Here is a 16,157-nt window from a genome sequence, read left to right as displayed (position 1 = left end):
AACTAATAATACACTTTTAAATAAAAATTAAATCTATAATAAATATATTTTTGACTTGTTGGCTGAAAAGATATAAAGAAAAAAAATGAATAAAATAAAATAAAATAAAATAAATAGAGTCATTTTTTCAAATGATATTTGCAAATTGCAAGTATATGAAAAAAAACTAATTATCAAAAACATCAAATCAGATTGAACCTAAGAAAAATCATGACTGAAGAAGATTATTAGCCAAAGTCATTATCAAGCCAAAGTGTTGCAACATGTCAAGTGGCCTACACACACTCATCAAATGAGAGCCGCAGAAAAATAAAAATAAAAAATAAAAAGTAAAATTGAAATAATAATATTTTATTTGATTTGATTTCATGTACAACTATAGTGCCTTTGAAAATGACAGGTGTCTGTTCCCTTATGAAGCTTCACCAAGTATAAGAAGAGAAGCCTAGAAACTTGGAAAACATGCACAAGGTTCATGAGTCTATGTAGTACACCAAAATATTAATATTAATATATACATTATAATTTATATCATAGTCTTTGGAAATTGATATTGATATATACCAAAATTTCATAAGATCTTTCTCATCTTTCTTGTGAGCCTCACATAATAATTAAAAGCAACCACTAAACTACACTAGAGTTCACTAACCTTTGATTCATCCTCATCACAATCCTAAGTAAGTTTTTTTTTTTTTTTCCTTCAGATCATAATAGTTCATGCTCTTTAGTAGTGAATTCTGATTATGATTTTATTGGTGTTTGATTCTTTGTTTTGGAAGTAATCAAGTTGATCAAAGTTGAAGAAGCAATGGAATCTGCATGTATGGCAATGAAAACCAATCCTCATTGCCTTCATCAAGAAAATGGATTCTTAGGTGAAAGGATCAAAGGGGGTGTCAACTACAGTCCCTGGATCATCAAAGAGAAGAAGAAGATGATGATCAATAAGGCCAAACCTTCTGTTGTATCTTCTGTTCTTACATCAGAAACTGCAAAAGAATCTTTGGTATGTGCTTCAATTATTCAATTATGATTTCCATTTTCTAGTAACTGTGTTTGTGAGTGCATGAAAATTAAAATTCCATATTTTTTCAGACAATTCAAATGCCATCTTTTCTGAGAAGAAAAGCTGATCCAAAAAATGTAGTCTCAATCATATTGGGGGGTGGTCCTGGTGCTCAACTTTATCCACTCACAAAAAGAACAGCCACACCTGCTGTGAGTAATCATTTTCTTGATCTTCACTACTTTTTGGTGAGTGAGACCTTTGAAGAAGATTCTGAATTCTGAGAGTGATTTTTCTGTTTTTTTTTTTTTTTCAGGTTCCTGTTGGTGGTTGCTACAGGCTTATAGACATACCAATGAGCAATTGCATCAACAGTGGCATCAACAAGATATTTGTGTTAACACAGTTCAACTCTGCATCCCTCAACCGGCACATAGCTCGCACCTACTTTGGAAATGGCATCAACTTTGGAGATGGATATGTTGAGGTACCTTATCATATTCACACAAATTGTAATAATAAGAGACATGTTGTGTATTTTTCTTAGTTTTCTATGATATCTCCTGGCCTGGCAAACGAAGGACTAATCCGTCGAGGATTAGTTTCATTTAAGGGGTTTGCTGCGGCTGACCACTCGACTAATTCAAGTTGGTTAGAAGTGTTTTGTATTTATTATGTTTGTTTTCGGTTGATGATTGCTAAACAGGTTCTGGCAGCTACTCAAACAGCTGGTGAAGCTGGAAATAAGTGGTTCCAAGGAACAGCAGATGCTGTGAGGCAATTCACTTGGGTGTTCGAGGTGCGAAATAAGTCTTTTTCGAGAATAAAGTCGTCTATCATGATTTAAAATTGATAAATTTGTGGTAACAAATTAGTCCTTTTATACGAATGAGGGACGAGTTTGTCGCTTTCAAATCCTAAGAGACTACTTTAATTTGTTCCTATGTTTTTGGTCAAGGAGGAGATTAAGGATTTACTTTAAATATTGTAGGATGCTAAGCACACAAATGTTGAGAATGTTTTGATCTTGGCTGGTGATCATTTATACAGAATGGATTACATGGACCTTGTGCAGGTACATTAGTAATTTGTGATTTTTATATGATTGTTTGGTGTATAAGTTGGTTGGACTATTTTTAATATCATTTTTTTACAAATTGCCAATAATCAGAGTCATGTAGATAGAAATGCAGATATCACAGTTTCATGTGCTGCTGTAGGAGACAGGTTTGTGTTCTCAAACTTGTATTAGATATTCTCAAACATTATAAATTTGAAATTTATCAAAGTATAATTTCCAATTGAATACTTTTTAGCCGCGCATCGGATTACGGGTTGGTCAAGGTTGATGGCAGAGGTAGGATCATCCATTTTTCAGAGAAACCAAAGGGTGCTGATCTGAAATCAATGGTAAGTCCCAAATTAAAAGTGTGTACTAAAAACAAGCATAGTCTTGGTTTGAAAACTTTAGTGCAATTGAATCTTAAAAGTTGCATATTATTATTCTTCTTTACATCAATTCTTTAATTCATGATTTTGTGATATAACTTCTATGCAGCAAGTAGATACTTCTATTATGGGGTTGTCACACCAAGATGCAAAGAAATCACCATATATTGCCTCTATGGGGGTTTATGTATTCAAGACAGAGGTTTTACTCAAGCTTCTCAAATGGAGATATCCAACATCCAATGACTTTGGATCCGAAATCATTCCTGCAGCTGTCGGGGAGCACGATGTTCAAGTAAGACGAATAATAATACTCTCTCCGGTCTCTTTTATCTGTCAATGTTCGACGAAGACACAGATATAAGAAGAGCTAATTACTTGAGTGACAAGGTAACAAGAATTTTATATAATCTTGTGCAGGCATATTTTTTTGGAGACTATTGGGAAGACATTGGAACAATTAAATCCTTTTATGATGCTAACATGGCTCTTACTGAAGAGGTTTGCCTAAGATATTTATCTCATTCTCACCATGATTTAGTTACAAGTCACAGTATCATGGATTGTATATGCTTTATGCTACTTTCTTGCAGAATCCAATGTTCAAATTCTATGACCCCAAGACACCTATTTACACATCTCCAAGATTCCTACCACCAACTAAGATTGATAAATGCCGGGTATGTTTATGATTATGACTATGATCATCCAACTATGAAGCTTGCTCTGATGAACTTCATTTATATCTTGCTTATCATGTTTGAGTTCTGCTATTATTGTAGATTGTGGATGCAATCATCTCCCATGGATGTTTCCTGAGGGAATGTACTGTCCAACATTCCATTGTGGGCGAGCGATCGCGTTTGGATTATGGAGTTGAACTCCTGGTAAAGAAGAAAAACATTGTCATAATTTTCTAGGTGACATTAGAGTGTAGAGCACACACTCCGTGTAAGGTTTCTTACATCTTAAGTAAACTTTTGCAGAACACTGTAATGATGGGAGCAGACTATTACCAAACGGAATCTGAAATCGCCGCGCTTTTGGCCGAAGGGAAGGTTCCCATTGGGATTGGAAAGAACACCAAGATTAGGTAACCTTATTTTGGTTTAAGAATGTTAACACTGTCTCTATTTTCTTTTATCTAGAGATTAATGAAACTAATGTTGTTGAAATTGTTGTGACTTGTTGTTGAAGGAACTGCATAATTGACAAGAATGCAAGGATCGGAAAAGATGTGATCATCATGAACAAAGATGTGAGCATGTCTACCTCTTTTCTTTTTACATACATATTATTATCTCCTACCATACACAAAAGTCTCACTGTAGACACGATACATAATAGGAGTCAATAGCGTCATTTAATCCATGTAGCCAACTAAGGCTTTGTTGGTTGTCATTGTGTCTTACGAATTCAAATTATTTGTGTTATGTATATGTCAAAATGTAGGGTGTTGAAGAAGCAGATAGATCAGAAGATGGATTCTACATAAGGTCAGGAATCACCATCATAATGGAGAAGGCAACAATAGAGGATGGAACTGTCATATAAAATGAGGCAAGCTAAGGAACAATCCATGGGAACAGAAGAGAAGGGTAGGAGCAATCAGAGTGCAGAACCCTGTTTTGGGCTATGTATATGTAAAATAGAAGGTTCCCACTCTGTAACAAAAACAATGCCTAAAATAAAATCATGGAAGCGATATGCACATATAAGTAAAATAAAATGAAATCTGTGGAAATTTTGAAGCTGCTTTCTATGTTAATTTTGCAACTTATAAGTATGAGAAGTATATGAAATTAGTCTCGTATCAAAGAAAACAAGAAAGAATAAGGAATTTATAAGATGAGAGACTCATTTATTTAGTGTTCTAAGTTTTTCAATTAGATGTAATGTTGTTTTTAACAATTGAATTGGTGTTTTGAATAACTCTAAATGAGGTCTATGTTGTTTTTCTTTATCTTTTCATAATCTTACTTTTATTATTATTATTATTATTATTATTATTATTATTATTATTATTATTATTATTATTATTATTACTATTTCTCATTTATGAGCTATAACTAAACAAAAGAAATTAAGAAATTGAGCACCCAATTCTCTTTTATTTTAGATTTTGTAACTGACGTAATATTATTATTTAAAATTTAATTTTTGTTATTTAGAAAATGCTTGTTAAATGCATGCGTTGTTAGTTCATGTATGTAAATACATTTTGTCCAAACAAAAAATATACGTACTTAAAGTAGACGAATAAATTAGTCTCCCAAATTGCAGATTTAGCTAGTTAAATGGTATGGATTAAAAGGCCCATTAAAAAATGCAGATACAAAATTTACAAATTTTTAGTACAAATTGCAATGTAAATGAGTTTTCTTTTTCCATCTTTAATTAGATGCATGCTATAGTAAAAAAGAAAAATTATGAAAAGATAAAGATTCATTTTTGTAGATAATAAAAAATTTGTCTAAGAGAATATATCATTTTATTTTTAATAATTTTTTATTTTTATTTTATTTTTCATTTTCTTCCCAGAAAACCTCTTGATAGTAGAATTCCTTATTTTAGAAGAGTCAAATCCTATGATAGCAACCATAATCACATACATGGTTGCTTGGACCAGGACCAACCGTCAGCAAGTTTGGAAGGTCAGCAAAGTGCCACATGGCAAAACTAAGCTAATTGGACCGCCAACTTGTCGACATGTGCAGTAGATGTGGTGTGATTCTAATACTAGAAATAGTATTAACTTATTTCATTATTTGCAATACCTAGGTATATTATATACAGTTATACACTGCCTTTCATTGGTCTGGTAGGTAGTTTAAATATTGAAAATACGAATCTCATTTTATGTATGGAATAATTTATTGGACAGTTGCAAATTTTTAATATAAAACTCATTTTTGTAGCGAAAATTTTTTTTACTTAACACATTAAAAAATATGGTAAAAAATCAAAATATCTATATATATGTTTAGAATAAAATAAAGGGCAAAACACTAAAATAAGAAATTTTTACGCAAATCCGCCAAACCAAAATTTAGTTCATGAATCAACTAATGCATGTTTATATGTAGTTCGAATCAATTAGATTCGAACTCAATCTACACATAATTCGAATCATATTGCTTCGAATTATACACAAAACTCACACACACACACTAATTCGAATCAACTTGATTCGAATTACACACATACAATAATTCGAATCAAGTTGATTCGAATTACACCCTGATTTATTAAAAAAATTAATAATTTATTAAAAAATTTATTAAAAAATAATAATTTAAAATTAAAAAAATATATATTTTATTTCATGTATTAAAAAAAATCTAACAAAATATTTAATTACGAGACTTTTTTTAAATATTAATGAGTTATCAATTCAAATTCCATACAATACTCTTTTGTCCATTTTTAATAGCTCATGAATATTTTTTAATAAATTTTTTTAAATTATATGGTGAGATATTACATGATTCGAATTACGCATGGAAAGTTCAATCACTCTGATTCGAATTATATGGTGAGCAATTCGAATTCTATACAATACTCTTCTGTCCATTTTTGATAGCTCATGAATACTTTTTAATAAATTTATTTTAATTATACCACAAAAAATATTTTATTCTATGCAAAATAATTTAAAAATGGCTTAAAAGATGTTAGGAGTACTATAAAAATTTGCAATGACTTAGGACATTAATAATTTAGAAATTAAAGAAAATATATTTTTATCATGTATTTACCTAAATCACTAGAATATTACAAACTTTTATAGTACTCGTAACATTTTTAAGTCATTTTTTTAAATTATTTTGTATAGAATAAAATATATTTTTTAATTATTTTGGATGGAATAAAATATTTTCTTTAATTTTTAAATTATTATTGACTATCTAGAGTATTTTATTTAAAATTTGTGTACATGCATGTATTTACCTAAATCATTAGAACATTACAAATTTTTATAGTATTCCTAATATTTTTTAAGTCATTTTTTAAATTATTTTGCATTATTTTTTTGTGGTTTATATAATTAAAATAAATTTATTAAAAAATATTCATGAGCTATCAAGAATGGGCAGAAGAGTATTGTATAGAATTCGAATTACTCACCGTATAATTCGAATAGAGTGATTGAACTTCCCATGCGTAATTCGAATCATGTAATATCTCACCATATAATTTAAAAAATTTATTAAAAAATATTCATGAGCTATTAAAAATGGACAAAAGAGTATTGTATGGAATTTGAATTGATAGCTCATTAATATTTAAAAAAAGTCTCGTAATTAAATATTTTGTTAGATTTTTTTTAATACATGAAATAAAATATATATTTTTTTAATTTTAAATTATTATTTTTTAATAAATTATTAATTTTTTTAATAAATCAGGGTGTAATTCGAATCAACTTGATTCGAATTATTGTATGTGTGTAATTCGAATCAAGTTGATTCGAATTAGTGTGTGTGTGAGTTTTGTGTATAATTCGAAGCAATATGATTCGAATTATGTGTAGATTGAGTTCGAATCTAATTGATTCGAACTACATAGAAACATGCATTGGTTGATTCATGAACTAAATTTTGGTTTGGCGGATTTACGTAAAAATTTCTTCCCATTGGCTTATTTTAGTGTTTTGCCCTAAAATAAAACAAACTCTTATAACACTTCAATTTAATTTAGTGCAGCCTCCAAGAGAGTAGGGGTCACACCCATCTGTAAAGTAGTCAGGTTCAAAGAATTCCACTTAGCATTTTCGTAACTCTGATCCACCTTTTCTGAACCACAAAAAAGAAATTTAAAAAATTGTGAAGGAAAAAATAAAGAGAGAAAAGACACTCTGCTTTTTGCTGTTTACTACTAACATTGATGCCTAAATAATGAAGGTGCCGAGTGCCGACGATTCTCCTATGATTCACTGGTTGCATTGCATCTATCTACCCCTTTGATACGAAAAGGAGGGATGCAAACGGAAGTCTCGTTATACGTGTTATATTCCGTAAGAATATGAAAACCAGAAAATACTTGGGAACAATTTCATGGATATAATAAAGTAACAAGAATATAGAGTGTGCTTTTTCTATCCTGGACCAGATTGTGCTAACCACACAGTTTTCCACCTTTTATTTATTTACATTTTCATTGTTCCTTCCTAGCATAACCCACCTATTTACAATCTGGAATATCTGAAAAAGGCTTTTTACGAAAAAAAAATAATCCGAAAGGTAATTAGCCTTAAATTACTTTTACCTCCAAAAGCTGCAAACCATTCCAGAGTGAGGAAACTATTATTCAAACTCTTCAGCCTTATATTCTATCAAACCTTAACACAGGTAAAAGTGTTAACGCAAGCATAGCTTCCAAATATGGCGTGGGAGGTAAAGACATTTCTCCTCACCCTGGATGAAAACAACTTACTTCCCATAAACATAAGATAGATATAACAGAAAAATGCATGCTCCTATATACAATATCTTTCTATGCATGCACTGCTCAGATTTTGTAGGAGAGGTTGGTGGCCAACAACTTCAAAATCCCTTCGCATTCCAAACTGTCACCGGTCCCTTTTTCATAACCTTGGATGGATTCAAACAGTTCAGTGCCTTTCCCATTAGTGCCATAGCAGCAATGCTTGGAAACTGCTCCTTTTGAATCTCTTCTATCGCTATGTTTGAAGACTTTGGATCATGAGGATCCACTGATTCGTGCCTCTTTTTGATGGATGCAGAATGTTTGTGACTCCATCTCTGAATCCAGGGATGTGAAAGTGTGATTTCGACATCTCTCTTCGCTTCTGTAAAACTGGACTTGCCATTTGTTAATACTGCTGTAGGTGGATCCGGTACCATCTGCTCTTTGGCATGATTTACAACTCTGGGCTCCTTGCTAGCTTCAGTACCTTCAACAGCTTTTGCCAAAGTATTATTTACTTTTTCATGTGAAGAACATTCTCCAATGTTTACACTTTCAGTGCCACATGCAGAACCCATTCTGCATAACTTGAGTCGTTTAACCCATCTGCTACTAGAATCCAGACCCAAAGAACTATTGCCAGATATTGACCTTCCGTGCTCGTCTGCATCGGGAAGAAAATGTTCCGCACCAAGGCTGTGGGTTCTAGATGTACTAGTCTCCCTATCAACTATCGGATTTGCCATAGTCTGATCCTCACAAGGCTCTTGGTTTATGTCAAGTAGTTCTATATTCGTTGATTTAGCTTTGTTCTTCTCACTGGCTGAAGTTACTGCAACTTGAGAACTGGGTGACTTTTGAATATCCTTGGAACTCTACAAAATTCAAAATTTTAATAATGTTTAAAATAGTATCAGATTCAATCACCTGCAATAAGATTGGTACAACAATCTCGAGATATGATATAGTTATTGAATTTAGGAACTGCTTGTTTAAAATTTATATACAGATATCACATGTAATGTGAGTGGGTGAGTTAGTGTTTGTATCCAAGTCTAGATATGAAGAACAGTAATGTTAGCTGCATGGCCTTATGATATCAAACAACATTCATTACAATTGACAATCAAAAGGCAGACTATGATGTGTGGAGCTGAACATGAAAACCAGGGTAACAATATAAAATTTTTAAATGCTTAAGCAAGAGCATCATGGATGAAAAACAGATGCCGCAGTATCAAAAAGATCAAGCAATGGGATTATTACCTTGTTTGTTTGCAATGGAACATCACCTGCGCAAAAGGGAACAAGCTTCAGCATTTTAGCCAGAAACAGTATTAAAGCTATAAAACTGCCAGAAATGGTTACAATTGAACTTGAGTCAAAATATGGAAAATAGAACATTTTCTGCTTAAATTAGTCCATAATAGCTAAATTTTTTTTCAATAATAATAATAATAATAATAATAATGGATAGAGTATGCCTATATACCCTGAAGGTGATTCTCATGTAAAGCATGAATGTCCATGGCATCTGTTTCAGCAGATGATTCGTTCTTCAGGGTTGTTGAACTTCTGAGATCTCGCACATTTTCCTTTCCTGAACTCTTTATGGAGGCCCCCAGAGTTTCCAGCTTCACAGAATTTCCTTTGAATTTGGAAGACACTATTGCCTCTCTAAAGAATTGACCTCTGTCAGATAAATTAGCATCAGTCTCTTCAGAGTTAAGAAAATGGTGAGTTGTCTTCACACTCTCACCATCATGAAGCAATTGCAGGGAGCTTTCACCACAAATAACTTGAGGTTTAGTTGACTTTAAGGAAGCAGTCTGATTTGTAATGTTTGCACCAGCAACATGATTGTGAATGTTGTGGTGCGCATGGCGAACAAAACACAATTCATCATCATTGTCATCAACGCCCGGGTTGCGCGGTAACTGAGCAATACCATCTTGAATCCATCTTGAAAAGGAAGATCTATGCGGGTCTAACAGGTTACTCATTTTCTTCTCATGGATTAAAAGAGAAGAAAAACTGTGATATTTAGTAGTGGTGATATGCTCCTGGGTTGCTACATTGTAGCTTGACTGGTATATTTTTTGGTGTCCAGATGTGAATGCAGGCATCAAACCTTTTCCTTTGTCACACACAGTTGGCACAACGGCAGAGTCTGATTTTACAAATTCATTCCATAGTGATGTTGAAACATCTATGTTCTTCTGTTCAACTGCATTTGGAGATTTCATCAACAGACCTGAAGGTAAATTTCCTTGAGACAACAACCAATGCTCTCTAACTGATGTTTCAGTTCTAGGAGGATGATGTGCAGATGCTGATGGCACATGAATGCCAGTTCCATTAGGAGAAACACTGTCATCTTCAGAGCAGGATTTAGTTTCAGACTTTATACATTCTCCATGGTAAAGACTATCATGTTCCTTCTTCAATGACAAAATTCCTTCAGTCTTTTGAGAAACGTTGAATATAGGAAATGATTTGGAATCAATGCTTGGCTTCTTTGATTTTCCATATTCAGCCTCATTGATGGAAGTAACCCTTGCACCCCTGCCTACTTCTCCTAATGCTCCAGGACGCACAGAACTATCAACCACAACATCTGAACAGCCAATTAAACCATGCTGTTCAGAGCCACTGTCTTGTTTGACTTCTTTAACTCCACAACCAAACATTGAATGGTTCCGATTCGTGGGTGCTGACCTACAATCTGTGTGCAGCCAATGAGACATCCACACTGAGTGGTAACCGTTTATCGCCTGATGAGCATCCACCCCCTCACCCTCATGACATGCTTGTCCAATATCGTCAGGCGTCATCACTGACCGACCGCCACCACTACACTACCTTCAACTCACAAACATAGCCAAACTGAAGTAATGTTCATGACCTGTATTCATGAGACCTGCGTGTTAGCATTCATCAAAACACAGTAACACAAACATACATACACAAGAACAACACAGCAAAATATGTTGAACTCACAAACACAACCAAGCCACAGAAGAATTCAAAATCCGGATTCATGATCCCTGCAAATCAGACTAGACTTCATCAAAAGAATAAGAAAACCAACGCATGCAGAGTTGCAGACACGAACAAACTCAATCTACACCATCACGTGAAGAAAGTTAAATCTAACCCAGAAACCTACTGAATCCTATAAAATACATCAGAAAACGCAAATTCCAGCATCAATTTCAAGTGTATAAGATTTCATTACGATTGAAAATTTCCGTTAAAGAGAAACAAACCTAAACAAGCAGCAAAAACAAATTGAACTTCAACAGAATTCACCAAACAACAGAACTCAACTAGAAGAATAAATTCATTCGAACAAAAGAACGAGGAAGTTCGAAGCTACCTTCGAAATTCTGAGACGCCGAAAAGCGAATTCGGCGAAGCAAAAAAGAACCACTGAGAAGCACGAAGATGAGAATAATAAATTTTTGTAACATAAATCAAAAATAATAATGATTAGATGAAGAAGGAGGAGCAAAAAATGAAGAGCAACGTTACAGTTACAGCGTTAAAAACTTGTGACTGTTTAGTGAAACGAAATCGACGGTTGAGATGCTCATAGTACGTTGGTTCTGTGGCTCGTGGAATCAATCCGAGCCGTTGGAATTTTTGTAACGTAGCTTTAGTTTCTTTTGGGTGTTCTTTCCTCAGCCACATGAATCCGTGGGACCCATCCACCTGCGCTTTTTTATTTGTTTCCTTCCAAGTTCCAACAATTCCTTCTCTTTCTTCAAATTATTTTTAATTAATTCTTTTTCCATCCATTGCTTTTTTCTATTTCTCCTATGTTTCGAATTACGCGTCGTAATTGTGGCCACTTTATAATTTCCATCCAAATGAATAAAATTATTGTACAGGGTTCGAATGGCCCCACTCTATTTTGTTATGTAATGAAACAAAAAAAAAGTATGTACTGTCCTAATTTCTGTTTCATTCCATTTTCTTTTTAATGTATAATTTGGATTAACAGTGAAAATGATTAAGGTCTATCTCAATTAATTTTTAGAAGATGAAATGTTTTAAATTGACCATTGAAAATAGAATAGTGAACCATCAATTAAGTTGTGACATGCTATAAAATTATTTTGACTCACGGTTATATATTTTAAAGATTAATTTATTGCGTTTGATAGGTAGCCAGTAGGTACTATTGTACTAAGCGCCAAAAAATAATTGTTGAAGTTTGCCAAACATCTATGACAAATTTAGCAATTTGCACATTGTTGTGCCTAAATATTTTAAGGTGAAATATATGGTAAAGATGTTGTTTTAAAGATGTGCTTACGTGGCAAAATCTAAATTACATATTCTAAAACCACACTTTTAAATTAAAACTGCAACTCTTCACAAAGAAAAGCATCACCTAATGGAAAAAAGTAAATTAGAAGATTTAAGAGAAGAAATAATTAAATTATCAAAACTAATAGATCAAAAATTAATGATTTTAACCAATGTTAATTGTAATGACACTGAATTCTTAAAATCAATACAAAATGATTTTTCTCAAAATCTTTATTTTACTATAAGTTTTATTGAGGGACTTCAAAAACCTGAAAAAACTTATTTTTCACATGGAATTTCTAAAAAATGCTACCATGGAAATGATTCCCCACATCTTCATCATACTTTTAACCCACAATTAAATTCTATAGTAGATATGCTTGAAGAAATATTAGTATCTATAAAATTTCAAAGAAATAAGGAAAAAGAGAATCCCAAAAAAGAAAAATTTCAAAATATAATCAACATAACAGACTTAAAAGTAAAACCACCATTGAAATTATGAATATTGAAGAAAAATTAGAAGAAGTTACAATACTTTTTAAACAATTAAAAATGGCTCAAGAAAATAATATTATGGAACATGGTTTTCAAATAGAAGAAGAATTAGTAAATGATGAAAATATAGAAAATGAAGAACATATTCTAGACTATTCAAGTGACGAAGAACCAGCAATTCCAATACAAGTAAAAAATGAAGCTGGAACATCTAAGGATAATCAATCTCAATTTAAATGGGAAACAGGTTTTGATAATTATGCTTTTAAAAAAGGATTTATAAATAAAGATTCAAAATATACAAAAATACCATCAAAATACGTTCCTAAAATCCAGGAAATTGAAGGAGAAAGAATGCTCGATTTGGACTGCAAAAAGAACGAAAAAGAAATTTTCGAAAACTGGTTGAATTCCTTCTTATTAGAAGGCTTTACTAATCCAAAACTTAGTGAATTGTCTGGAAGAGACATTTGGAATTACATAGGATTTCATACTAAAGGAACTATAAGAGATTATATGACATCAATAGAAAACCAAATAATAGAAGAACTAGAAACAAAAACAACAGCTTATGATAAGATATTATATATAATGATGATTCTATATAAAGAATTTTTTGGAAAAAATATTATAGATCATAGACAAGAAGTCTATAATAAAGAATATCAAGAAGCAAAAAACTATTTAGCTAATATTCAGATATATGATTTATGTAATGTGGAGTCTTATATATGTGAATATAGAATACATTATTACAAATTAAAAGAAGAAGATAAAAATCATTATCTCAGTATGTATATAACAAAATTTTCATATCCTGCTAATGAATTTATAATGGGAAGATTTATAAGAGAAATAAATAGAGGAACAATTGAAAATCATTTTGGTGGAGCAACCTCTGCAATAAGAGAGGAAATAAAAGAACGTTGTATGCAAGAAGCAACTCAAAAAAGATTTGCAAATATAATCAGAATTTGCTGTCAGGATAATGAGGAGATACCTCAAAAATATGGTCTTAATAAAAACGTTCAAAGAAAAAGAAAATATCAATTTAGAAAAAGAAAATACTATCCAAACTGGAGAAAAAAGATATATTTTAGAAAAGAAAATAACAATAAAAACAAAAGACAAAGAAATAACTATTGCCCGAATAAAAAAGAAAATTGTAAATGTTGGTATTGCCAAGAAGAAGGACACTACGCAAATGAATGCCCGAAAAAGAAGGATAAAAAGGATCTTACTAAACAAATAGAAATTGTTAAGTCTTGTTTCATGGAACCATTAGAAGAATCTGATGATAACTTAGACTATATTTTTGAATATGTCTCGGAAACAGACTCAGAGACTAAGTAATAATGCTACATTTATTACTATAAAAATAACAGAAAAGTTTATAAATGCTTTCATAGATTCTGGGACAACACAATGCTTTGCTAGTTCAAATATAAAACTAGATTGGAAAAAATTAAAGAAATCATTAAGAGTTAGAATAGCTGACAAATCAATACATAAAATTGACCAAAAAGCAGAGATGGTTGAAATTTTTATTCAAGATTATAGGTTCATTGTTCCATCTATATATATGTTAGATTCTGGAATGGATTTTATCATAGGAAATAACTTTTTAAAGTTATATCATCCATTCATTCAAGAATTAACATATATAGTTTTAAAAGCTCCACACGATTCTTCAATAAATCAAAAATCAAAACGTATAAAAATACCAACTACTACTATAGATAAGATCTTAAAATTTAAAATATTTTCTATATTAGAAACATGTTATTTAAATCTATACTTTCAGATAAATATTCCAAAAAATAATCTTGAAATAAAGATAGAAGAACTCTTGGATGAAATTTGTGCTGAAAATCCTTTAGATATTAAAAATACAAATAACGAATTAATAAGCATTAAATTAAAAGATCCCACAAAAGAGATAAATGTTCCAAATAAAATTCCTTATTCCGCAAGAGATAGAGAAGAGTTCTCATTAGAATATAAAGATCTTTTGGAAAAATGAATTATAAGATTAAGTAAAAGTCTTCATGCGGCTCCAGCTTTTTACGTAGAAAACAATAATGAAATTAAAAGGGGAAAACGAAGAATGGTAATAAACTATAAGAAAATGAATGAAGCAACTATTGGTGATGCTCATAAACTTCCAAGAAAAGATTCTATTTTAGAAAAAATCAAAGGAGCAACTTGGTTTTCATCTCTTGATGCAAAATCAGGATATTGGCAACTTCGTTTAGACGAAGAAACAAAGAAATTAACTGCTTTTACTTGCCCAACAAAAGAATCAACAAGTGTGTTGCTTTATGAATGGAATGTATTACCATTCGGATTAAAGCAAGCCCCAGGTATTTATCAAATATTTATGAAAAAAAATCTAAAAGAATTAAATGAATTTGTTTTAGTATACATTGATGATATACTAATTTTTACAAAACAGGATAAAGAAGATCATCTTCAAAAATTATTAATAGTTTTAGAAAGATGTAAACACAAAGGATTAGTTCTTAGCAAAAAGAAAGCAAGAATAACAAGACAAGAAATAGAATTTCTTGGATTAATTCTATCCACTCAAGGAAAGCTAAAACTTCAACCAAATGTTCTAGAAAAGGTAAATTTATTTCCTAACAGAATAGAAGATAGAAAATAATTACAAAGATTTTTAGGGTGTATAAATTATATTTCGGATCAAGGATTTTTAAAAAATATAACAGAATACAATAAAAGCTTATTTCCAAAAATAAGTACTAAAAAAGAATGGAAATGGGATAAAAAAGATAGTATACAAATTCAAAGGATTAAAGAATTATGTGAAAAACTTCCAGAACTTTATATTCCAAAAGAAAATGACTACTTAATAGTAGAAACAGATGCTTCAGACATAACCTGGTCAGGATGTCTAAAAGCTAAGAAAGCTATAAAAAGTTTGGAACAAGAAGAAGAATCACTATATTCTAAATATCCCTCAAAGGAATTACTTTGCAGGTATATTTCAGTGACTTTTACTCCAACAGAACAGAGATATACTGCTCATGAAAAGGAAACTCTAGCAGCAATTAAATCTCTTAAGAAATGAAAAATTGAACCAGAGAATTTACATTAAGGACAGATTCAAGTTACCTAACAGGTTTCATACGATATAACTTAAAAGTTGATTATAATCATGGACGATTGGTAAGATGGCAATTATTTGTGTTACAATATCCAATAAAAATTGAATATATTAAGGGTGATAAAAATGTTATTGCAGATACATTAACAAGAGAATGGAGTTCGTCTACAATGCATTAGATCAAGAAATTCAAAAATACGAACAAGAACTCGAAAAATGCAAGCAATGTCAGCAAATAAGGACACAGATCAAATCCCTCAAGAAGGCCATCGAAGCAATGAAATCAACACAACAACCGAAACCATCAGAGTTCAGCCAGCTAAGCGT

General features: G+C 31.5%; 2 protein-coding genes across 4 annotated transcripts; one reads left to right on the top strand and one right to left on the bottom strand.

Moving 5' to 3' along the window:
• The first annotated feature begins 467 nt into the window (after nt 1-467).
• Nucleotides 468-4,220, top strand: LOC130970058 (glucose-1-phosphate adenylyltransferase large subunit 1-like). Its single transcript, XM_057896018.1, has 15 exons — nt 468-680; nt 783-1,009; nt 1,099-1,221; nt 1,326-1,496; nt 1,716-1,808; nt 2,001-2,084; nt 2,181-2,236; nt 2,326-2,419; nt 2,568-2,753; nt 2,879-2,959; nt 3,052-3,138; nt 3,241-3,345; nt 3,445-3,551; nt 3,656-3,716; nt 3,911-4,220. Exons 2-15 carry the CDS (start codon nt 812-814, stop codon nt 4,010-4,012), a joined length of 1,548 nt encoding a protein of 515 aa, XP_057752001.1. The 5' UTR covers nt 468-680; nt 783-811; the 3' UTR covers nt 4,013-4,220.
• Nucleotides 4,221-7,506: 3,286 nt separating this feature from the next.
• On the bottom strand, nt 7,507-11,386 carry LOC130970650 (uncharacterized). 3 transcript variants are annotated; one of them, XM_057896796.1, is made up of 5 exons: nt 11,268-11,379; nt 10,889-10,935; nt 9,381-10,793; nt 9,155-9,180; nt 7,507-8,763 (listed from the first exon to the last, which is right to left on the bottom strand). In XM_057896796.1, the coding sequence occupies exons 3-5, from the start codon at nt 10,720-10,722 to the stop codon at nt 8,005-8,007; spliced, it is 2,127 nt and encodes a 708-aa protein (XP_057752779.1). In that variant the 5' UTR covers nt 10,723-10,793; nt 10,889-10,935; nt 11,268-11,379; the 3' UTR covers nt 7,507-8,004. The 3 variants fall into 3 exon arrangements, with proteins under 3 accessions (XP_057752779.1, XP_057752780.1, XP_057752778.1); XM_057896797.1 differs by lacking the exon at nt 10,889-10,935 and having other exon boundaries at nt 9,381-10,808; nt 11,268-11,386; XM_057896795.1 differs by lacking the exon at nt 10,889-10,935.
• Between the last annotated feature and the right edge of the window lie 4,771 nt (nt 11,387-16,157).

The sequence above is a fragment of the Arachis stenosperma genome, chromosome 3 (genome assembly GCF_014773155.1).
Source record: "Arachis stenosperma cultivar V10309 chromosome 3, arast.V10309.gnm1.PFL2, whole genome shotgun sequence".
In the NCBI taxonomy this organism is placed as follows: domain Eukaryota; kingdom Viridiplantae; phylum Streptophyta; class Magnoliopsida; order Fabales; family Fabaceae; genus Arachis; species Arachis stenosperma.
This window is presented reverse-complemented; position numbering and strand designations above follow the sequence as displayed.